Source organism: Porites lutea, chromosome 2, assembly GCF_958299795.1.
Source record: "Porites lutea chromosome 2, jaPorLute2.1, whole genome shotgun sequence".
In the NCBI taxonomy this organism is placed as follows: Eukaryota; Metazoa; Cnidaria; class Anthozoa; order Scleractinia; family Poritidae; genus Porites; species Porites lutea.
Window position 1 is genome coordinate 9,162,881 of NC_133202.1, and position 23,778 is coordinate 9,186,658.

The following is a 23,778-nucleotide window of genomic DNA, read 5'->3' on the forward strand; positions in this document are numbered from 1 at the left end:
AGTTGTCGTCCTAACTCCAATTAACAGCCTGGCTGAAAAAATCGAGAGTTAAGCCTAGGCAACTCGCCGTTGTAGCTACAGGCGAACCTATAAATAGTGTAAGGACCTAAGAGGTGATTTAGCCCTTGAAAAACGGAATCGTTGAGGCCGTAACCATCGAAGTCAACGAGTTTGCAGATACAGTCCGCACTGGCGTTCAGGTCCCTAGGGATCCACTTGACCTCGAACGAAATACAATGATGGGAGCAAATTTGAACAACAACTAGGGCTAAATCCCAGAGATCGCGTTTACTGCTGCCGTCGCGAAGAATGGATTAGACTTTATGGTTGTCAGAATACCAAAAAACCTTGGACTGATTATGTAAAGGGCCCCCGAAGGCTAGTAAGGCAAGACAAACCGCTTTGAGTTCTCTCCAAGTCGATCTACGAACACTTTCCGACCAATTCTGATGAAAAATCAGCTCAGGTTCCGACTCCTCTTAAGCGCCGCAGGCTGAATAGGAAGCATCGGAGAAGCCGGAGCTTACTCTCACTGGAAGCGAACTGGAACCCCTCAATAAATTTTGCCGTTAAGAGGCTAACATTGTTCGACCAAAATTCAATTTCATACAAAGAATCAACGGACAGGAAAACCTAGCTATCCCAGGAAACAGCTGAGTAAACAACCGAGAAAAGAAATCGGGCCATGATACACGAGACGGATCCTACGCAACTCGAGAGGGAAATACTTTGGCCGGCTACACACGGGACGCGTAGAACATGGACTATGGTGGAAGACTAATATGAAGACAAAGCCACCAGATCGTGAGACAATTGAGCAATGCGTTCATCCGTGCCTCTAATACTTCCATCGAGAGTGTTATGAACACGAAGCCACGAGAAAATTTGAACGGGCTCCCACAGGGACTTTTCCTCATTAGGAATTCGAACAAAGCGAGACTAAGGCAAATCGGCATGGACAGCCCGCAAACTGTAAATTTTGGCCTGAACTCGATAGGCTCCTCCTCCTATAGCTAGACCATAGTAAAGAAAAATGGCAATAGGGATACCTTGGCTTCTTTTTTTTTTAATTTCTGAAGCGGTTTGAGGGAGGCTGACAAGAACCCAAAGGGAAGCGCGCAAAGTAGAAAATACCTAAAAATCCAGGTGCCGAGATCCCAGGTGAACGCAAGGAAATACCGGTGATCAGGGAAAATTACGATAACCGCACTAGAGATAAGATATAAATAAATAAAAACCCATCTCAAAAATTTAAGTGGCTATGGACAAGTCTTCGCACTTGAATTTCTGTTTGTAGAAAAAAGTGCAAACGTGCCTAAAATCCAGGATTAACCTTTGTTAGACGGAGCGGCCGGTCAAACAGAAAGCGGGTAAATGATATTGGAATGCAAAAAATTTCTGAAAGGAGGTTGAGACTGGGAAGCTCATTAACAGCTACGGACAAAAAGAACTGTAAACACGTGCAGAGGCATTGTAGGATTAGTAAAAAAACATAAAAAGCTGGAAGAAGGGAATTTTGTAACTAAGACCAATACATAACAGGCCAGAGCCCCGATTTTAGTGCGCGCAGGAGGAGGCCTAATCTCCACAGCAACCACCGCAGATCGGTTTCCAATAACAGACAAGCGTTACTTTCGTAATTAGTTTTAAGCATTCCTCCAGACACCTTTGGAGAGCGCCGGACACATTACCTGTCAAGGAACTTTGTACTTTTGATTAAATGAACCAGACATCTCAAAGAAACGCGAAATTTGATCAGACTATTTGGGATTATAAATTCATTTCACGGTCGAAGTCGATCTTCGCGGCTGGCTTCGCAATTGATAACTACAGTTTTCTCGCCGCATTTGGATTCAAATAGGCTTGATACGCTTTCAGTGCGTTTTCAAGTGCTTTCTTTTAAGAAAATAGTTCTGCGATGGCTTATTTAACTTCTTTCAAGAGTAGTATGCCGTGTCAACATTGGTGACCTTCGAAGCGAAAACGGCGAGTCGGCGTATCAAGTTTTTACTGTGGAGCCACAAGTAGGAATACACTCTCTGCTGGCACATCTTTCTCCGGTTTGGAAGGAACTCTGCGTGGAAAAGACCCTGACCAAAGAAATTTTTAAATCTTCTCTATTTGAACGTTTGAGAAAAGCCGTCAACAATGCACATTTTATAGTCACCAGTGTAAACGAATGCGAGAGCTCGAGCTCTACTTCACATCTCCTTGAGGAACAGCAAGACCGATTATCTGATTCAATGGACGACCTTTTTTATCAAACGGCGAAGGATTCAAGTCTTTTTTCTCTGGCTTAAGACGATGCAAGCCTCGATGTGCCTCCAGTGACAAATCACTCTCCAAAAAGCCCGCCAAGCACTGTCGAAATCCCGCCAAAATCTTATTCACTGGTAGGAGCCCAAGACGCTGGATTACTCCAGATATTCTAGCTTCCACTTCAACATCTTCGAGTTCGCTTGGGCGATCTGCATAATCAACGTCACAGATACAGTATGGTTTCTATATCAGTCATTTTAGCCTCCTTGAAATGTCAAACGTAATCCAAAAATTATTATTACAGGTTATTTTTATATTATGTTATTTTGTATTATTACTTGTTTTTTACTTAATAGGCCAAATTATAGGGCTACCCTCTCCCTCAGAGCTTACAGGCGGCGCGCCCAAGATTCTGAGGTGAAGGTAGTCTCCCTTTTGAAATGTCGGTCATAATCCAAATAATTTTTGTAGGTGATTTTTGTAGTGTCATTTATTTCTGAAATAGGCCAAATTATGGAGCTTCCCTCTCCCTCAGAACTTACAGGCGGCGCGCCCAAGATTCTGAGGTGAAGGTAGTCTCTCTTTTAAAATGTTGATCATTTATCCAAATTATTATTGTAGGTTATTTTTGTATTGTCATTTGTTTCTGAAATAGGCCAAATTATGGGGCTACCCTCTCCCTCAGAACTTACAGGCGGCGCGCCCAAGATTCTGAGGTGATGGTAGTCTCTCTTTTGAAATGTCGGTCATTATCCAAATTATTATTGTAGGTCATCTTTGTACTGTCATTTGTTTTAGAAATAGGCCAAATTATGAGGCTACCCTCTCCCTCAGAGCTTACAGGCGGCGCGCCCAAGATTCTGAGGTGATGGTAGTCCCTCTTTTAAAATGTCGGTCATTTATCCAAATTATTATTGTAGGTGATTTTTGTAGTGTCATTTATTTTTGAAATAGGCCAAATGAATTATAGGGCTACCCTCTCCCTCAGAGCTTACAGGCGGCGCGCCCAAGATTCTGAGGTGAAGGTAGTCTCTCTTTTAAAATGTTGATCATTTATCCAAATTATTATTGTAGGTTATTTTTGTATTGTCATTTGTTTCTGAAATAGGCCAAATTATGGGGCTACCCTCTCCCTCGGAGCTTACAGGCGGCGCGCCCAAGATTCTGAGGTGATGGTAGTCTCTCTTTTGAAATGTCGGTCATTATCCAAATTATTATTGTAGGTCATCTTTGTACCGTCATTTGTTTCGAAATAGGCCAAATTATGGGGCTACCCTCTCCCTCAGAGCTTACAGGCGGCGCGCCAAAGATTCTGAGGTGATGGTAGTCTCTCTTTTAAAATGTCGGTCATTTATCCAAATTATTATTGTGGGTAATTTTTGTAGTGTCATTTATTTTTGAAGTAGGCCAAATGAATTATAGGGCTACCCTCTCCCTCAGAGCTTACAGGCGGCGCGCCCAAGATTCTGAGGTGATGGTAGTCTCTCTTTTAAAATGTCGGTCATTATCCAAATTATTATTGTAGGTCATCTTTGTACTGACAATTGTTTTGAAATAGGCCAAATTATGGGGCTACCCTCTCCCAAATTCTGAGGTGAAGGTTGTCTCTCTTTTAAACTGTCAGTCGTCAACCATAGTATTATTGAATTTTCACTTTCCAGAGTTCATAGTGGTACCTTCTTTATAGTTTTACGTGATTTGTGGCAAAGACAAGACCAGGCTAACAAATTTATTCTACTTTATGCGTGGTGCGACAATCACCGTGGCTGACTGGCCTCCAAAGTTCCTTCATAATTTGGACGCTTCTCAGGAGTTCCTTCACTGCTTGTAATCCAGAATTGGCGATTCTCAGCAGCTTGAAGCTCTTGCATTGCATCAGTTGTTCCTTGGACGGCGACCTTTTCTTGTTCCGAGTACAATATCGATTCTCGATTTTCGACTCTCGATTACCGTATCTTGCTCGTGCAAGGTTTCGGCAACGGGACCAGTACTAAGACCATTGCAGGAAAACTGTTTGGTAGAAGAAGAGTGAAATTTTGGCTTCGGCGCGTTACCTGTCTGATGCTCGGTATATCACTGCCAAACTGCGCAACAGAATGCACAAAAAACCCCTCCGGTACTTGAAAAAAAAGAAAAAAAACCTGAGCGATGTAATTTAGTAACTTATTCATGGTGTTCAGCTTCCGGTTTCTTCAGCTTATTGCCAGTTGTATGCAAAGTTCACGCGCACATTATCGCACTCTAACTTAGTCGATTGTGAGGAAATTCTTATGTCAGTCATTGACTAAAAACCCCCCCGCGTTAAGCCTTTCTGCGACGGACGTCCCTTAGAAATATAAATTGCCCACACTGATCGCCAATTCTACTTGCAAAGTGTTGCTGATTGAGTTGTGTAATGTATTCTAGAGAGTAAATTTAGTACTAACCTCGCAGACAAGGATGCAATGAGACATTTATTTGCGTAGTTAGGCCTACTATCCATTGGGCAAGCATCCCTTTTATTTTCTTTCGATAGCCTGTCCATGCACTAACCTTTGGGTACAGAAACTAGCTGCCTCTCGCTGTACCAAAACTTGATAGTTTTGCCGTTCACTATTCTTAACGGGTGCTCACACAACACCAGGACTGCATCGTGCGCCTTTGGCGCTTTGGTACCCTGCGAGCTTTGGTTCATCGCGTTTTGAAAGGTGGAAATTTTGATATTCTCGCGTAAAAGAAGACCGATAAAACGTGTCTTTCATTGACTACAGTGAAACGCCCGGAAATGAAGGATGTTTTGAAAGAAACGGGAAAACTGATAAAAGTAAATATTTGTTTTGATAAGTGAAATTAATGAGAAATAACCATAAACTAGTTTTGTTGTTTTGTTTTTTAAAAGCGGTTTGTCTGGTACCAGATTTGTACAATTACTTTCAATCAAACATGGATCGGGTTTTGTTAATTATGACAGAATGTAATTAAAAAGCATTATGTTGACAGCTACAAGGCACATGCTTGCCTTAAGCTGCGAGTATCCCGCCATGTTTTAAACAAAGGGCCTCTGACCAAGCCGGCATTCTAATCCGCCACAAATATGTGAAGCACGCGTCTTTCAAAGTCGCCTAGTACTTAAAATCGGGGCTCTGGCCTGTTATGCATTCAAAATGAACAGAGAAACTAGTAAAGTATGCCAGAAACAGATCACTATGAAAAATATTCCCCAAACTGAAGGTAGAATAGAAATATCAACGGTACACTCGGAGCTCTAAACCGCGCCTAAAACTAGCGGGGTGAACGTCAGAAGAAACTGGTACAACATCGAGACAATCCTGATCCATATTACGCCTTGCCGCTTAAAAAATTCAGTACTAAATTAGAATAGACTGCACCTGATTGTTGTCCTTCATGAAGCCGTTTGGGATGTCTGGCTTGTCCATCGTCGGGTAACAGGAACGCTTTCCACAGGCAAAACAGGTCCCGACACTGGGTCGACGAGAAGGCGAAAAACAGGAACGTTTGACATAAGAAGCTGGGGTTGTATCTGTGACCTTGAAGTGGACGCCGGCGTTCCCACTGGCGAGGATCTGTTGTTGAGAGTTGAAAGAGTGGTCTTCTTTTTCTTACCGGCCTAGTACGCTACATGGCCGCAAAATTCTGCACTGTGGATCCTTTGAAACTGGTCTTCGTCGGCCTTCTTCTTGAACTTACGTGGTTCGTTATACTTTAGTTTCTTAATTTCTTTCATCTGCTGCTCGGCAAAATATTCGTTAGCGCGCTCGATTCGACCAACGGTTTCTGTTAACAAATCTTTAAACAAGTCCATTAACTGTTTGTTATTCTCCTATATGAGATCGGACAGTTCGTCTTTGCTGACGGACATAACGCAAGAAAGAGCCGATAAGAACGTTAAGAAAAACCAAAGAGAGGGTGGTTCGTAAGCCTAGATGACGTACACGTGATATACGCAGCCTTATATACCCCCGATATGGCTACCCATGGTGCACGCGGTCTAGTACCCAGGCCCTGTTGTATCTCGTGCCGTCAAAATATTTATTTCTGTCTTCTTCGCGGGCTCATTCGTCAGAAATATTAAACATCTACGCGAGGTTTACTTATTATCGCGATGTCTCATGTTAAACTGACCGCGGAGACACGCGTTTAAAGATGCCACAAAAACATAAAATCTATGGGTATTTTTTTTAAACAGTTTTTTGAAAGTTTTCCAGGAAAAATGTGTCAAAAACATTATACAGGAAATGAAGAATGGATTGAGTCTGAGACAGCAACAAGTTCAAGTGATTACTATCTACTACATAATCACTTGAGCACTTCATAAGGTCACTTGCAGACAAAACAAATGCATCGCGAAAAAAACGAGCAATGCTTTTATTTTTCTTTAACTCTAAAAGATACAGAAATTTTACCTAAGCTACTATTTTGAAGCGACTCTGAGTAACAGCTCCTGTGTTCCACAACTGATTTCTTATTATTAATTTATATTTTATGACAGTACTGATCCATTCAAAACATAGAATGGCCATCACTCTATACATCTAACTGATGACATTTGTTCACCTTCAAAGCCTGTTGAAACATAAGACAGGAAGTTTGTTAGAGGGGTGCATATAATGCTGTTCCCTCAAAACAGAAATGGTACATGTACTGCTAAAGGACCCAAATGAGTTGGGATGTGACAACAAACATGACACAAATGGATGGGTGAATTTGTCTGTTATTAACGTTTCTATTGAGAGCTTTTTACAGTATCCAGATGAACCTACATAGAATCCTATGGGAAGAATTATCAAGCAGATATCGATGCATTAAACAATAATTTAATTCAATAAAGAGAAAAAGCTAGTCTCAGCAAACATCCTTTGTGATTTAAGCCCCATTTACACAGCAGAAAATTTTTGGCACGGCTCGAATGAAAAAAGTAAGCGTACCAAAAAAATTGGTTCAGCACGGATAGATTTAGTTGTGTAAACGACTTTGCCCCATCCGTGCCGGACCAAAATTTCACCCGTGCTCGGACCGTGTCGAGAGGTAGTCCGAACACGGATAAAATTGGTACGCGATCCTGAAAATCTAGCCCAGCTGGGATAAAGTGGGCAGTGTAAATGATTAGCCGTGCCGAGCTAACGTTTCTCTGATGACCCTTCGTGCCTTTGGTCAGCACCAATGTAGGAGAGCATGTGCAAATGAGCTCTTCATTGGTTCAATAACCGCGCAAAAGTTCAATAAACACGACAGTAGTTCAATGACCACACCAGAAATTCAATAACCACACATTAGTTCATTGATGAGCGTAGACAGCATGCAGCTGCGGGGGAAATAGCCACAAATACGTTACCATTTTTTAATATAAATGTGTAGCATTAACTACGTGTAAGTGGTAAATACTTTTTCGTTAGTTCAATGTGTTCAATAACCACACAATAGTTCAATAACCACACCAGTAGTTCAATGACCACCCACTTGTTCATGGTGCGTAGATTACATGCAGCTATGGGAATTCTAAGAACTTTTCGTCCGCCATGTTTTTACAGAGGAAGCAGCATGCGCACTAGGCAAGAATCTAGTATGCTGGCCGAGATGTTGAGCCTTTTACCCGTACCAGATCATAATTTCACATGGGTAGAAAAAAGAACGTGTCAATGAGTAATCAGTACTATTTTTTTGGTACGCGTACCACTTTCATCCAAGTCGCGCCAAAAAGTTTCTGCCGTTTAAATGGGGCTTTAAATGTTTCACAAATTAGCATATCAACAAATGTAGTATCCACAAAATGGTATCATTTAGGAGTAAATGCAATTCTTTTGCAACAGAAGACAGGATTTATTTAAAAAGTGTATATATAACGTTTCATTTCAAGATTTTTTGGGGTCGGGGAGTTAACCTAGATTTTCTTTAAAACGCCGAAATGTTATATTTATTTGTTTAATGAAATGAAAACAAACAGTGTACCATCAAAATAAGGTGGAAAAAATCAGAATTCAAACAGTTTGCTGTGATTTTTCTCCTTTGTATAACTAAATCAAAAAATTTTTTATGGCATTTCTCAACGAAGATGTACCGGTGAAGAAAGCTAAAATTACTACAGAAAGGACAGAAAGCGATTTTTCACAGCCTTCACCAAAGCACCATTCATTCGCGGAAGTATTATTAGATTCATTAACCATTAACTTAATGTGGGGAGAAGGGCAAGATTTCAAGATAAACAAGCCAGCGAAAGGGTGAAAATGCAGTTTCACCAGGGACCGCGGAGCAAGGTGAAAAGTGGGAGGGCTGACAATTGAAAATATTTTTTTCATATTGAAAATCGAAAAAAGGAATAAAAGGAATAAAATCATAGTATTTGTATGTTTACTGGTCAAACTCAAACTCATCATTTTCACTGCAAGTAGTTGTCGTCTTTTCTGCAGAGCTTACAGACTTTGACGAAGTCCCAGATAACTCTAATAAACGACCAACATACACGGTCAGTTCAGATTCAATGCAAGAAAAGACGGGATTACAATTTTAGTATAGAAAATACTACACTGACGTGATCTGAAAAATTTCTAACTATGGCCGTTCACTGTTCAAATAATGTAATTCTTCTTGCCATCGAATATTTCATTGATTCGAAAGGAGAAAGAAAAAATATAAAACTTTTATCAACTCAAAACAACTACTCACCTTCGTTTGGCTTGAAAAAGCTAGTAATTTTCTTCATTTCGTCTGATAAAACTGATAAAAAACTCTGCCGGAGCTGGAAGTACAAAACACGCTGCCGAACGAAGCGAAGGGGTGGCCAAGGCATAGGGCGCGATCCATTCAACCAAAATTTCCGGAAATTTCGGTCCAAAACTCAATGGATCGGTTCGGTCCAACCGGAAAAGTTTCGAAAAAACAGGACCACCTTTTGAGGTGGTCCTCTTTTCCCGGTCGGACCGGTCTGAATGTTGGTTGAATGGATCGCGCCCATAGCGTTTAATCAAGGGGCAAGTCGGCCCAAGGGCACAATTACTGCGAAAAGCACAGGAGCCCCACAAAATGCCTGGCGTTTGAAATTAACGAAAATACAGAGAATATAGCGGAATATAGACGGAAAAAACTTGTTTCAAGTCTTTTTTTTTTAAATTTAATTATTTTTCCTTTAGCGCAAAAAGTGGGGGCGGGGGCGCAAAAAAGTGGTGGGGCCGCGGCCCTACCAGCCCCTCCCCCTCCGCGGTCCCTGTTCACGACAAAATGGACACTTTAATTAACCACTGTATTCCTGAAACGATTAAGTTCGAGTTTAGCGTTATACTGTTGAGAAGAATTAAATATCTATAGAAAAATTGTTTAACGAAAAATTATCATACTGACCTTTTCCTGCTGGGCCCAGTTGGAACCATGGCCCAACCCATGGGTTTAGTTTTAATCCGGGTTTCTTTATCTTTTTATCTAAAGCACTTTGTCGCATAATTTTCTCTATTCTTTTTAGAATATCCAATCATCAAATTGTATGCAAAGAGAATTAAACTAAATTTGCTTTTTAAGCTCTCATATCTGAGTTCAAATTTCGCACTAACCCAGGGTTATCTTAACCCAGCTTTGAACAACCCGGCCCTGCTCAAAAAATGTGCGCGAAATGATAGGTCTTAACAAAATTCAGCCGCCATCTTGTCTTCGATGTACTGTTTTACGAAAGGAAAGACTGTCCTTTTAAAGGCTACAATAAGCTGACTTTCATCGTAGAAATGCCTCGATACCTAAAAGAACACACTTGTTGAACGTAACACCTAATATAGGTCATTCAACTCCAGAAAACAGCCTGCAAATGCTGGTAGTGCACGTGAACCAGGCGGTGAACCATTCAAAGAAAACGGAGACAATTTTCCACGGGCGTAGAGGGAGGTAGCCTCCCCCGCAGGCGTTTTTAGGGGAGATCGTATTTCTTCCCGATCTCCCCTAAAAACGCCTGCGGGGGAGGCTAAAAGGGGGAGGGTGAGTTTTCGGTGTTCTATTAACCAGCCAGCGGTGTCCCCAGCGGTGATGTATGGGAATATATATTGTACCCACGTTGCATCCCGGTGAGTGGGGGCAGGGGGGGGGGGGGGTACTCCGGATTCCTATTGACGGGGATGATTGAATTGGGGCAAAAATCAAAACCAAAAAAAATCCCTAGGACCTTCAATAATACCCAAAAAAATCCATGGACCAAAAATTAACCCCCAACAGGAGCCTACTGACCCCAAACTGGCATCCCATACAGAATTTCCTAGCCTTAAAACTTATCAAGCACTAAATGATATAACACAACAAATAGAAACAATAGAAAAAAAATTCGCATAACTATGCAGGCGGGATACGCAGGCACTACCACGAATCTTCAGATTCCCCCCCCCCCTCTCCTCCAAAAAAAAAAATTATTTTTAGCTCCTCCTTAAAACAAGCCACCAAAAAAATCCCAGAATCGAACATTTCAAACCCTAAAATGTTCTTCGATCATCACTTAAAATCCGGAGTACCTGTTAAAGTTGTATTGATATTACGCTGTGTGCTGCGAAGCTACAACACCAGCAGAACCATAAATATTTCTGAAAATCAGCCTGAGGTCTCAGTATTCTGATTTTCAGTTTTGACCTTAAAATGGCGATTTATTACAGTTATGTAAGGGTTACCTCATACATGAAAGTAATCACTGAATAACAATTCTCTCCCTGTATTGTTTATGTTCAGGAATGAACGAGATCGAATTCACAGAAAGATATTTGTGGATCAAATCACTTAGACTTTCCTCGTCTCCTTTGTGAACTGCAAAACAGTAATTCTCTGAAAAACGAACATTGTAAAAATTTCCTTGAAGAAATGCAATCTCTTTTTCCTTTACCTCGTCCATAGAGGATGAGCGATCTTGAAAACCTTGATCTCACTTGTCTGGTTTTTCCGCCAGATTGGGAAAATTTGACACAAGTAAATAAGGTCACGAGTCGACCGGAAGGGTCCCGACAGGAAGATGAATCGTTTAACCGGAACTCTCTCTTCATCTACTACCGCTGACTTGTTAATCGAAAACCCGAAAACTAACCCTCCCTCTACGTCCGTGGAAAATTGTCTCCCCAGAGAAAATGCCTCTGTGACTTCTTATTGCACTTCAACCAATCTTGTCCCCAGAGCCACTCGGCTTATTCCACGTGACCAAGAAACGACGGGCTCTGGGGACGAGAATGCACTTCAACAGACCATATTCACGCATGCGCATACAAAATGCCTGCTTAACACTTCGTACGTTTCAATCTAAAAAGGTCGTGACTAGAATAGCCTCCCCGCAGACGTCCTTTGGGGTTCGTCTGTCACGCATTCATTTCTCCCCCATGAATGCGTGACGAACGAACCCCAAAGGACGTCTGCGGGGAGGCTATGACTAGAATGGATACTCCAAAATCAGGTATCCGCTTGGAGACTGGAACTGAATAAAATTATTTTTCGGCAAATCGCTCCGACTCTTTACGACCTTGTTGTGATGAAACACTAAGTATACAAAGACTGAAGAAGGCAAAGATGAGAATGGTTACTCCAAAATATGGATCAAAGCCTACATAGAGGTTAGTTGTTTTTCACGTTCTTTGTAAGAATTTAGTGCAAGGAGCAAACAATGTCTGTTACAGTACCACTACCGCGACTGCCGTGTAAAGCTTATTCATAGCAAAGTATCTGTTTGGATAGCTCAGAATAAGGTGGATACTTCAGAATAAGAATGGCCAAAATATGGAAGTTTTGGCCATCTGGATTATTATTACTGAACTTCCCAATATAAACATGATTGTTACGTTTACAAATAGGGTACAAATACAGTCAACCATTGTGTAATTATGGCTCAGTTAATTCGAAGCTTGCTTATAAGATAGCAGCCCGGTGTAGGGGGGGAGGGGGGTGGGAGGGGTACTGGGCCAATATTTGGGTGTAGGTGAGCCGCTGAGGGTTTGAAACCCATACCCTGTTTAGGATAACACCCTCAACTTTAGTACCCAGATAGGACAACTCCCTCAGATGGGGACAAGGTTATCAAGCACACCTGTCAACTTGTACTTATCTTATTTAGACAAGGGTGCCAAGAACAATAACATTTATATTTATTCCAGTAAATGCTTTGGGTGATGACGTACTAAATATCTACAAACATTTGCACTAAGATGAAATCGATCATGCATGAAACACCCTGTTTATTTATAACTTGTGCCAAACTATATACTCTGTTCAGGACAGAGAGGACGAAAACCATACCCTGTCCAGCGGCACATCCCCATGGAGGCCATATAAGGGAGTACCCCCCCCCCCCAGGGATAGCAGACAGTTGTTAAATTTATGGCTCAACATAAACTATTTCTGTTTTCTTATATTATATTATGGTTGATTTTTTTTCACTTTTAAGTGGTAAGTTGCTGTTTAGTTTAGTGTGAGAAGAATGGGTACTTTATGAGATTATAAAAACCAAAGTGACCCTCACAACCTGTGGGATACTCGGGTCAACCTTTTGGTGCGCTGGGTATCTGGCACAATTTGCCAACCAGAACCCAAATCCTTTTACAGTCTTTTCTATGACCAAAAGGCCCAACGTTAGCTACTTTTGGCAAATGTAAACTATGTGATTCCAAGTTAGTCATTTTGTATTCCTGAATCTGCTGTGTGAACCTTTGTAATTTCCAGTCACATTGAAGGTGTTGAAAATGTAGTCCCTTTATTGTCCATCCTGTCATGAAATGTCAGCCCCATCCACAGGTAGCCCAAACTCTGAGGGAGTTTGTTGGACTTTGAATTTATAAGAGAATGTATGACAATAAACAAAATATGTCCTACCGGTAAATGTAAAAAGATAGCAGGTGAACATGGGCGGGCTGACAGATGCCAGCAGTAGATCTAGGGAGGTCCCCGGCCCTCCATATTTCTAGATCAAATTGAGGACAACAGTGCCAAGAAAATTCTTTTCTAGATTGAGCTCCTCTGTACCTTAAGGTCTGAATGAGTGGTTCCTTCCCGCCACCTTAAGGTCTGGTGAGAATCCTCCCCCCCCCCCTGCCCCACCCCTCTTCTTATCTGAAGGTTCCGATCTGCCACTGTAGGCTCCAGGTCCTATTTCAGAGCTATACAGAGACACTACACTAATACAATCTGCAGGACCATTTTTTTTTTAGAAACTTGAGCTTGTAATAGTGATCACCAAGCTACAAGAAGTATGACCTGAAGTAAATTAGGGACCTGTCATTTATTAGAGGGTGGGGGCAGGGCTGGTGCAATTCTTTATCCCAGGTGAATTTTTTTTATACCCTCCCCCAATTTCCTGCAGAAAAAAATGTAACCCTCCCCCTTGTATGGCCCAAAATAGTTATGACCCTCCCCACGCTAAAAGATATGACAGCGATTATTAAAAGAGATCAACTTTTACTTTGTGATGAAGGGAGGCACCAATACGACATTCAGGAACAGGTATCTAAGATCACCTCATGCATTGAAGCAATATTGAGCACGAACAATCCTGGTGTTGCTGGAAAATTTTACACGACCGATTATGTTCTTGTCCCAGCTGATTAGTTAATACTGAGGGCAAACATTATGAAGCTCAGTGAGTTACTAGAGAACATATTAGATATGGATAGACACATTAAAGCCCACCTTAACACCCTGTTTCACTCAAAGACTGGTAATTTTATACGAGGAGAAGAGTATTCTAAATCATTTGATGAAGCTGTTATTACAAGGCTTGATGAAGCTAAAAAAAGAGTAAACAGTGAATTGAAATATCTTAATGAGAAACTTGATCAATGCAAAGACATGTTTCGCAGTGTGTTGCTGTTGAAAAACAAATCAAGAAAAAGACGTACATGTAGGGTTGTTGGGTAGTTCAGGTTGATCATTATGAAAGTTTAAAATGCTTAATGTGCAAGGGACTTGTTTGTTAAATAATATATTTTATTTGTTGATTTATTTTTATTTTAAGTGAACAGCAATGTTTGCTAAAAATGGTATGGCCCTCCCCAAAGCCCAGCTTAAATTTTTGGTGACCCTCCCCTTTTTGGCTACATAAAATTTAATGACCCTCCCCCCAATTGCACCAGCCCTCCCCCGCCTCTAATAAATGACAGGTCCCTTATGTGTTTTTTACTATTGTTAACACTTGGAATCAACTAACCCATAAAATTACAAGATGGTTAACTGACCTTAACTGTATTTGTACCCTCTTTGTAAACGTAACAATCATGTTTATATTGGGAAGTTCAGTAATAATAATCCAGATGGCCAAAACTTCCATATTTTGGCCATTCTTATTCTGAAGTATCCACCTTATTCTGAGCTATCCAAACAGATACTTTGCTATGAATAAGCTTTACACGGCAGTCGCGGTAGTGGTACTGTAACAGACATTGTTTGCTCCTTGCACTAAATTCTTACAAAGAACGTGAAAAACAACTAACCTCTATGTAGGCTTTGATCCATATTTTGGAGTAACCATTCTCATCTTTGCCTTCTTCAGTCTTTGTATACTTAGTGTTTCATCACAACAAGGTCGTAAAGAGTCGGAGCGATTTGCCGAAAAATAATTTTATTCAGTTCCAGTCTCCAAGCGGATACCTGATTTTGGAGTATCCATTCTAGTCACGACCAATCTAAAAACCCACTGTCCAGTGAAAAATGGCTGCGATTCTCGCAAAAGAAGGCCACTACTTTGCTACAATGGAAGCTTTTCAAAGTTCAGTTTCCTTGAAAGCAGTCGAAAAGATGTTTGACTTCGTTGACGAGATGGCAGCCCACGTCATGACAAATATGTTCAAAGGTGGCCGGAATGCTCCCCCGTTGTTTCGTGTTCTTGGAGTTGGTAGTGGTGATGGGCGAATTGATTTAAGAATTTTGGATGTCGTTTTATCGGCGATAGGATGTTCTAAGATACACGCCACCATTGTAGAGCCTGATGTTGAATTAATGGCGAGATTCAGATCGCGTGTTTCACCGTTTCCCAAGACACTCGAGGGAAAGGCTACCTTCGAGTGGCATGAGATGACCTTAGAAAAATTCATGGAGTCTAGCCCTCAGGTCCAACAGTTTGACCTCATTCATTTCGTGGCATCGCTGTACTACATGGATGCTGAACAAGTTCTAAGAAACTGTTACGCAAGACTTGCCTCAGGTGGAGCCATCTTCTGTACTTTAGTTCCCGAAGAGTCTTTCTTCCCAAAGTTGGCAAGAAAATTGAAAGGTAAAATCAACTTGGGTTCGACTGACAAGTTTTACACCGAAGTGGATCTTGAGAGCATTTCTAAGAGGAACAACTGGAACTATGAAGAATTAAAGAAATGCAGCTTTGATGCAGATATAACCAGCTGTTTTGATCACTCGTCTACAGCAGGGGGTCTTCTCCTGGACTTCTTAACCCACTGCCAAGATTTTAGAGGCACAGTGGATAAAATGTTGTTTAAAGAAGTGATGAATTTTTTGGAGGAACAGTCCTTTACTGACGATAGTGGAAGGAAAATAATAAAACCTCAACGTATTGCAGTTGTAATTTACAAATAACATTAACCTATTAATCATTGATTACAGTGCTTATCGTGAGCCAAAATACTCTCCGAGACCTCCTGGAGTAAGTAAGTAAGTAAGTAAGTAAGTAATTTTATTTAACCACATATCGCATATGAGCGATAGCTCATTTAAATGCAAATGTGCCATAAAAATTACAACGTGATAATTTACATAATGTACATGTACAAGTGATGAATAAAAACAAGAAATAAAGAAATTAAATCAACTAAAAAAAAAAAAAAAAATTTAAAAAGAGAAAATATTGGTAATCAGATTGTCTATTTACAAAATACACAGTTGCAGTCATACGATGAAGACAACTGTATGTTTTGTAAGTTTTTCCTAAAAATAGAGAGGGACTCCGACATCCTTATTTTGTCTGGTAGATTGTTCCATTGTTTGCCAGCCTGGTACGTGAAAGGATGTTGCATATAAGATGAGGTCGGTCTTGGAAGAACAACCTTAAGATGGCCCCGTAAGCTGTAACCATTGCTTCGCAGTAAAAACATTTCCCGAATTTAGTTCGGTGCCTGGTTATAAATGCTATTGTATACGAGTATCAGTGCTTGTTCTATGCGTCGATGTTCCAAGCTTTTGATATGTACAGTTTTAAGTAGCTCTTCATAAGCAGTCGATTTAGAGTAGCTAAGAAGAGTCCTAAGGGCAAATGCGTTGGTTGACTCCAGTTTTGCAGACAAACCTTTACTTTGACCTATGAACAATGGTGATGCGTATTCAAAGTGAGGCAGAATAAATGCTTTGTACAGTTTAATCATAATATCTGAGGATATAATTTTACGAATGCGAAGAAGAATTGAAACTTTTGTGTTCACTTTCCGGTAAATTTCTTTAATATGTGCTTTAAAAGAGAGTGAATTGTCGATAATTACACCAAGGAGCTTGATCTGTGGGATGTAATCCAGTTCATTGCTGTCAATAACAAAGGGCGTTGGTAGAGTTGCTCTATTGAAGACGATGGATTGAGATTTACTATGGTTAATCGCCAGGAAGTTCTTACAAAACCAGGAAACGAGTAGATCAAGGTTGTTTTGTAGATTTATTTGCAAGGTGGATGGACAAGGGCTTGAAGAGTACCCCGTGGTGTCATCAGCATAGAATCTTAAGGAGCACAAAATATCTGAAAAATTCGCATCATTCATGTATATATTGAAGAGAAAGGGGCCCAAGATTGAACCTTGAGGAACTCCACACTTCATAATTTGCCAATCTGACAGGTTACCGTCTATCTTGACATGTTGCTTTCGGTCAGTCAAGTAAGAACGTAGAAGTTGTAGGGCGTCTTCAGTTACACCGTACACTGACAGCTTTGCAAGAAGCAAATTATGGTTAATAGAGTCAAATGCTTTGGAGAGGTCTATGGTAATTGCTGCAGAGTGCTCGCTAGAGTCTAAATTTGCTCTAATATCTGCGCATGTTTTGAGGAGGGCTGTTGTGCATGAATGTCCTTTCAGAAAACCAGATAAATTCCCGCTGAGGAAATGAAGGGAAAACTCGTATAGCTGATCAAAGATTACTCTTTCAGCTATCTTTAAAACAGCCGATAACACAGATACAGGACGGTAATTAGATTTTAGAGTCTCGCTATCTTTTTTATAGATCGGAGAAATAATGGAAGTTTTCCAGTTTGTAGGCCAGGAACTACCAGTGATGCATCGATTAATAAATTTTGTGAGAGAACTGAGAATTGCTGGGTCAGCAAGTTTCAATAGGCGTGGAGAGATTCCGTCAGCACCGGTATCCTCTTGATGTAGGAATCCCGAACAGGAGTAAATGAGAAGCTCACTTGTCCTTTAAATTTCTGTTCAATGGCTATAACACTGGAATGGGTGAGTCACAAAACAGAAACCATTGAGTGACTTGGGCCTGAGTGGCCTTGCTGCAAAAGGAGACAGAATTAAAATGGCTTTTCTGGCTATAGTTCCATCGTGGTCGCATATCTCACAAAAGCCACTCTGCAGGCTACATTCTAACAGAGGTTTATTTACAAACCTAATGGCAGACACAATTGACTGTAGAAATTAACAGTAAAATTTATGCTGTTCGTCTTCAAAACAAACATGACAACCAAGCATAATTAAACAACTACAAAATTCTTGCTTTTAATCAGTAACAGACCTGTACATGTATAAAGATACAGTAAAAATTTAAAGATACCTTTTAATTATTCAATTATGACATGATCTATGCCATATGCAAATTAAGCAAGAGAAAAGCAATGTTAAGTTATAGCACCTTCACATTGGTCCAGTTAAAATAAATAACATGTTCTCTACATTGACACCTTGAAAATGCATTTTGTAGTAAATAAGAGTGTCTTGTATCAGGATTTTCCTGAGGAGTCCTGTCTCTATCATTTGGGGTGGGGGAGAGTAATAAGTCAAAGATTCCAGGTGACTCTTTAATCTGATAAATTGCTTGACTCTCCTTCAAATTGGCCTTGTATGATTGTGAATACAGGGTTTTCCTTTTCAAACCAAGCAGCTGGTGAATTTCCTTTAGCAGGCGAAGACAATCTTCATGCACAAGGCACATTTGAGTGCCAAAGACGGCAAGGCGTTGCTTAGTTACCAGCAACGGGCCTCTTCACAAGGGACAAATGTCACTAGTTGCAGGCTGAAAAGGAAAACCCTGTGAATAATAATAATGGATAATTCGAAGTTTGATCGGGAATGACTTGGGAGCTTATTCCATGCACTCTGTTTAGTTATGTCCGGCAATCTTGATGGAGACCACTTTACAATCTACAACTAATCCATCATTGCAGATTTTATAACTTGTATAAGTCAATGACTTTGATTCTCTCTTCTATTTGATGTCAGGTAACTCCTTGGTAAATGCAGGCCTTCAGAAGGCTGCTGATAAAAATTATCCTTTAAATGCTTAGTTAAATGTGATGCATTCCCTTGTAGCTTGCACATCACATCAGCAAATAGCGTAAGTGCAGTCCTGACACATTCCATTGTAACGTATACCTTTAGAAGGATACCCGTAATAAACCTTGAACAACTTGACAAATTTTAACAGCTCAGTCAAATCTTGCATCTCACATCAGTACGCAACTTGAATGTGCTTGACACTGTCCTAGGAACATCACTATGTCCCGCTAGAATTGAACACCATCAAACATTTAATACATGTCTATTGAAAAACTAACATCAGCTTGAAGGTTTTGATGAGGAACCTTCACAAAAGGCTTGTGGAAACAAACTAGCCTGTTCAAGTCCCTGTTTGGCCTGTTCAAATTCCGTGTTCAATATGCTTGTTGCGTGTTCCAATTCAGAGTTCAGTCTACTCGTAGCTTGTTCAATATTAGAAGCCAAATCTTGAACCTCTCTGTTGATTTTGGAAATCACCATTTCCATTGCTTGTCTGCCCTGCAAACAAACATCAAAAGCAAGATTCTTATCATACGATTTCACTTTTGTAATTTTTTGAAAAATAAATTCTTGCCTCTAAAGGTCTCAAAGTGAAATTATTACATTAATATTGCACAATGTATTGATGAAGCAAGTTATTAATTAACTAATGGGCAGGTGTAATTCATTAACAAAATAACATTTTTTGTTTTTCAGTCTAGTTAAAATGAATCTTAGGCTAGTACATGCTAGCTACAGCTTTCCTTAAGTTTCTGTAAAAACTGTAAAGGGACTTCCTTTGCAATCTCAGGGGTTTATAGGTGAACAATGGAACCATTTAGCTTTTTACCTTTGATGCATTATTAGCCATTGTGGACCTAATAAGACTTTCACAGTAATCTTTGAAGCTGATCCTAAACACTTTTATTACAGCATCCTGAGTTAGTCTGGTCCTGGAAAAAAAATTGTAAATAATGTCAAGGAATTGTCATTGGATCCTTAATTTTTTTTTCAAATATAATTTGTACCACAAAGGTTCAACATCATTTATATTAGAGGATACTTGAGGTAAAATTCAATAAAAACAATTTGACTTATAATGTTTAAGGTGTAGTGTAAAACTGTTTTAGCAACTGCAATCAAGCAAAAGAAACTGTTCACATGTAATGCTACCCCTTGTGTAGCACTCCGACAAAAAATACAGTAATAGTGGGAGATGATGATGATGTCAGTTAACAACACTCTTTTTATCCTGATCCCTTAAACCATCTTCTTTTGTGTTTATGTTAATTGGCAGTTGTTGCCTCATTCAAGCTAAATTCTCTTTTGAATATTATTCCATATATCCAATGAAATGAAGCCAAAGAGAGCAAGTTTACATAAATATTAACTATCAACAAAAAAGTTTTTAGGACCATGTTTGCCAAAATGTGTTATCGGTATTATTGAGCCATAACCAGTAGTCTATCGACTTCTTGGGGGTAAGAGACAGTTAGACTGTATTCATGGTCATAGATATGGGTGAAGTGTCCATAACAGTGAACTAGAAATGGTATAACTTAATGGTTTCTATCATTAACACAGTCATCAAAATATTGTTTCACTTTCTCTTTGCCATGACTGTGCTATTTCTCCCCCAAACAGACATATATATATGTTATAGTTAATTTTTCATCCCAGGTAATTTTATTCTTCTTTTGTTTCAACTTTATTATCATACAATACCATACTCAAAAACAAAAGAAAAACAAAAATTACCTGAGATAAAAAATTAACGACAACATATATTAAAAACCCAGGGCCAGGGTCAGTTGTTTAATTCAGTCAAAACTCCCATAAGCGGCCACCCAAGTTGCAGACTGAGTGGTCGCTTATGGGAAGTGGTCGTTTACAAGAATTGAACTGCAGGGGCTCTCTTCCAAGAAGAGGTCCAGGCACTTCTACTTTACGGAAGATAATACACTGCATGCAATGTCTAAGTCAGGATATGTGTACATGTAGTTCCATGTTGTCACTATAAAAGGTCTTCGTATATTCTTAGTAACATAGTGCACACAGCGAAAAGAGAAATCAGAGAATGTGTTGAGTGGTTGCTAACAAGAGGTAAAAAAAATTGAAAATGATTAGCCGTCAGGCCCAAAAAGTGGTAGAGGCTCACTTACAGAAGGGGGTCGTTTACTAGAGGTTACAACCTGCAAGGCTTTGACTCGGAAAATTTTGGTGTTTTGGATTGGTGGTTGCTTATGGGAGGCAGTCGCTTACAAGAGGTGGTCACACATGGAGGTTTGACTGTACAATTACTAAGAATCAAGGCACTATGGAAATTAAATGTTGAAAACGTTCTCTGTCAAAAAAAGTTTAAAAAACACACAGGCTTTTGCCCACCTCAACTACGGTCTTCAAAGGGCAAAGTCATTTTGCCCATTGAAGACCGTAATTGAGGCGGTCAAAAGCTTGTATAATTTTTAAAACATTTTTAGCCAGAGAACATTTTGAGCATTGTAATACAATTAGTCCTGGCTGCATCCCCACTATCTTTTCACCTATGGAAATTGTCTGACAAAATGGAACAATTATTTAAACACAGTCTTAGCATTTTGACTACTCACTTCTCATCATCTTCATGCTGAGAATAAGTCAGTGTTTCCTCCACATCCACCCAGCCTGACAAAGTCATATTCCGACTCCCCATTATCATGGTTTTCTTCTCTGGATCAACAACAGAATGTTCATAGGCATAACAAGTATTGTTAATTCCAATCATGCTACAGACCCATGAGGGCAGGAATCCTTCAGTGCCAACGAGTCTTGTAGTATGAAGTCTTCCATGTTCATCCACATGCCGATCCAGCACATCCATGGTTTTGACATTTGGATTTAGATCATTGGGATACTTTCTCCAAACAGCTTGTGTGACCCGCTCCCAACAGTGACTAAAATGTAGCAAGAGAAACTAAGTTTTGAAAACTGCAATACTGTGGTCTATGAAGACTATATAAAGTTGAGTGCCAATTGGCTATGACTGTACATGTTGCAACCACTAGCAGTTTTGTTTGACCTCAAGTGCATAGTATATTCTTTTCCATTCAAGATCTGATTCATTGCTGATTATACCAGTATTGCTTGTTTTCAGTGTTACGCCATTCAAAATAGATCAAAATCAAAATCAAAACCGTTCAATAGATAACGTTCGGAATCTGGGAATTGAAAGGAGGTAAATATAAAAAGAACCTCGCCAAGATTCAGGCCAGAAGAATATTCTGTATACGAGATATCCGAAGAAATGTTTTACCCAAATTTAAAGAGATTTGTATGGAGACGCCATGCTGATGCCCACCTGGATGGGCACCAACATGGCAGACGGAAACTAACAAAACATCTGTTACCGAGTTTTGGTACAAAAGCGTGAATTTATCCCTCGAGGAACTCACAAACATTAAAGTAATACTTTTTTTAATACATCAACTGTTTAGATGGTAAAATTCCCCATAATAAGTCACTTTTTTAACCTAAATGACAGCTCTCTCGGCCTTCATGTAAATGCCACGTCATGCAATGAATTAGAAATTCAAGCATACTCTATCACAAAACCAAGAACCCTTTTGAAGCGAAAATTTGTATTAAAATTAGTTCTCAGTTGTTCTAATACATAATGAAAGTAAATTCTCAGTAGGATCGGTAATTTTGTAGTTTGAATTTTAGTGACATCATGTAAAAACCAACAATACTTAAAGAAAACATCTTATTATATAAACACCAATGAAATACCACGTGAGCTTTTATATGAAAACATGACGTATATTCACACATGAAAGACCATTGATGCTATGGTTACATAATAAATCAAAACTTTTGCAACAAAAAAGTATTCAAGTAAAATGCTCTGGTTTTTTCAATGGTGTTTATATAATAAAAAGAACTTTGCAGGTCACCTTGGAGATATAAAAATATTATTTCTCCTTGTGTTAAAATGAATGAAAACACTTGAAAAGAAATTTTGTACCTCTGCAAGGTCATGTAATCTCCTTTTTTTTGTTTATGAAAAAACATTGTTACCGAATATATCTTGTTTGCCCCCTCCCCCATATTTTTTCACTCAGTAATCACTGTTTCCAGTTTCTCCCAGGTATAACAGTTGTGCCAACGGAAACTGAAAACAATACTTGAGCAAAACTTTGGAAGTGCAAGAAATTCACCTTGGAATTTGCTGAAAGCAACTGACAAGATTGTTCATCGAGCTGTACAACAGTTTTCAAAATCGACCGTAAACTAAAGAAAGATCTTACAGAACAAGGTTTACGCTTAAGACCTGTGCTTACTACGGCGTTACGTAACTCTATGAACGACTTGCATTTTTGGGGGAGTATTAAACTTGGCCTCACTTCATCATTCCCTCGTTTGAAAAGAAGGATGATGAGTTCTTTTAACCTTAAAATGTTTTGGGAAAGGTCTATACCTCCCTTTCAACTTTTTCACGCTGGCCTGAGATCGTTTCTATGATATTGATATCGACTAAGTTTTAACCCGAGTTTTACAGATTATAAACGTAGGGCTAGCACTTTGATCTATTTTAGACAAGGAAAGTTGAAAAGTGAAAATTGCAAATCGCAGAGTTCTCTCCCTTCCAGATCGTCTGGACCTTTATTCAGGGATTTGGGCTTCCGATAAAAAGAAAAGCGTAAAGTTTTTAAACAGTTTAGCTGATACATAAGCTTGCACCGATATATGACACGTGAATATTCAGAGAGCACGTGAGAACATCTATGAAACCTGCTGAAATAAAACTGTACCTCTTATATACTTACTTGAAAATATATTCTGATGACCAAAATTTCATAATTGCACCTAATCTTTGTAGAATAGACTTTCTATCAAAACAACAGATGTGAACTTTTCAGGAACTACGAAACCTACTCCCACAAAACTGATACACAGGCCCAATACGCAAACTTTACATAAGCCCGGACTCAACGAGCAAAGTCCAGAATCTTACGCAATGCTTGCTTCTGATTGGTCAATATAGGCGTAATTATGCAATTAGGCTATGCTGTTGACGTACAAAAATGGCGGGTTCTGCTCTGAGGGCAAGCTGGGAGATTTTTTCGTGTGAATGCACACAAAG

At 39.7% G+C, this 23,778-nt stretch overlaps 2 protein-coding genes across 2 annotated transcripts; one reads left to right on the forward strand and one right to left on the reverse strand.

Annotated features, from left to right (window-relative positions):
* Window positions 1-14,741: 14,741 nt before the first annotated feature.
* LOC140927647 (histamine N-methyltransferase B-like) lies at window positions 14,742-16,447 on the forward strand. The gene has a single exon (XM_073377323.1). It carries the CDS (start codon window positions 14,896-14,898, stop codon window positions 15,772-15,774), a length of 879 nt encoding a protein of 292 aa, XP_073233424.1. The 5' UTR covers window positions 14,742-14,895; the 3' UTR covers window positions 15,775-16,447.
* Window positions 16,448-17,875: 1,428 nt separating this feature from the next.
* On the reverse strand, window positions 17,876-23,616 carry LOC140927648 (PRELI domain containing protein 3B-like). Its single transcript, XM_073377324.1, has 4 exons — window positions 23,462-23,616; window positions 21,266-21,589; window positions 19,507-19,609; window positions 17,876-19,175 (listed from the first exon to the last, which is right to left on the reverse strand). The coding sequence occupies exons 1-4, from the start codon at window positions 23,491-23,493 to the stop codon at window positions 18,957-18,959; spliced, it is 678 nt and encodes a 225-aa protein (XP_073233425.1). The 5' UTR covers window positions 23,494-23,616; the 3' UTR covers window positions 17,876-18,956.
* Between the last annotated feature and the right edge of the window lie 162 nt (window positions 23,617-23,778).

Excerpts from the sequence above, each read along its gene's own strand:
- LOC140927647 (XM_073377323.1), top strand. The coding sequence starts at position 14,896 with ATGGCTGCGATTCTCGCAAAAGAAGGCCACTACTTTGCTACAATGGAA.
- LOC140927648 (XM_073377324.1), bottom strand. The coding sequence starts at position 23,493 with ATGAAATTTTGGTCATCAGAATATATTTTCAA. Across the intron at positions 19,610-21,265 it reads CAGCATGAAGATGATGAGAA|GACCAGACTAACTCAGGATG; the intron begins GTGAGTAGTCAA and ends TTTTTTTTCCAG. Across the intron at positions 19,176-19,506 it reads TGGCTAATAATGCATCAAAG|GGCAGACAAGCAATGGAAAT; the intron begins GTAAAAAGCTAA and ends GTTTGTTTGCAG.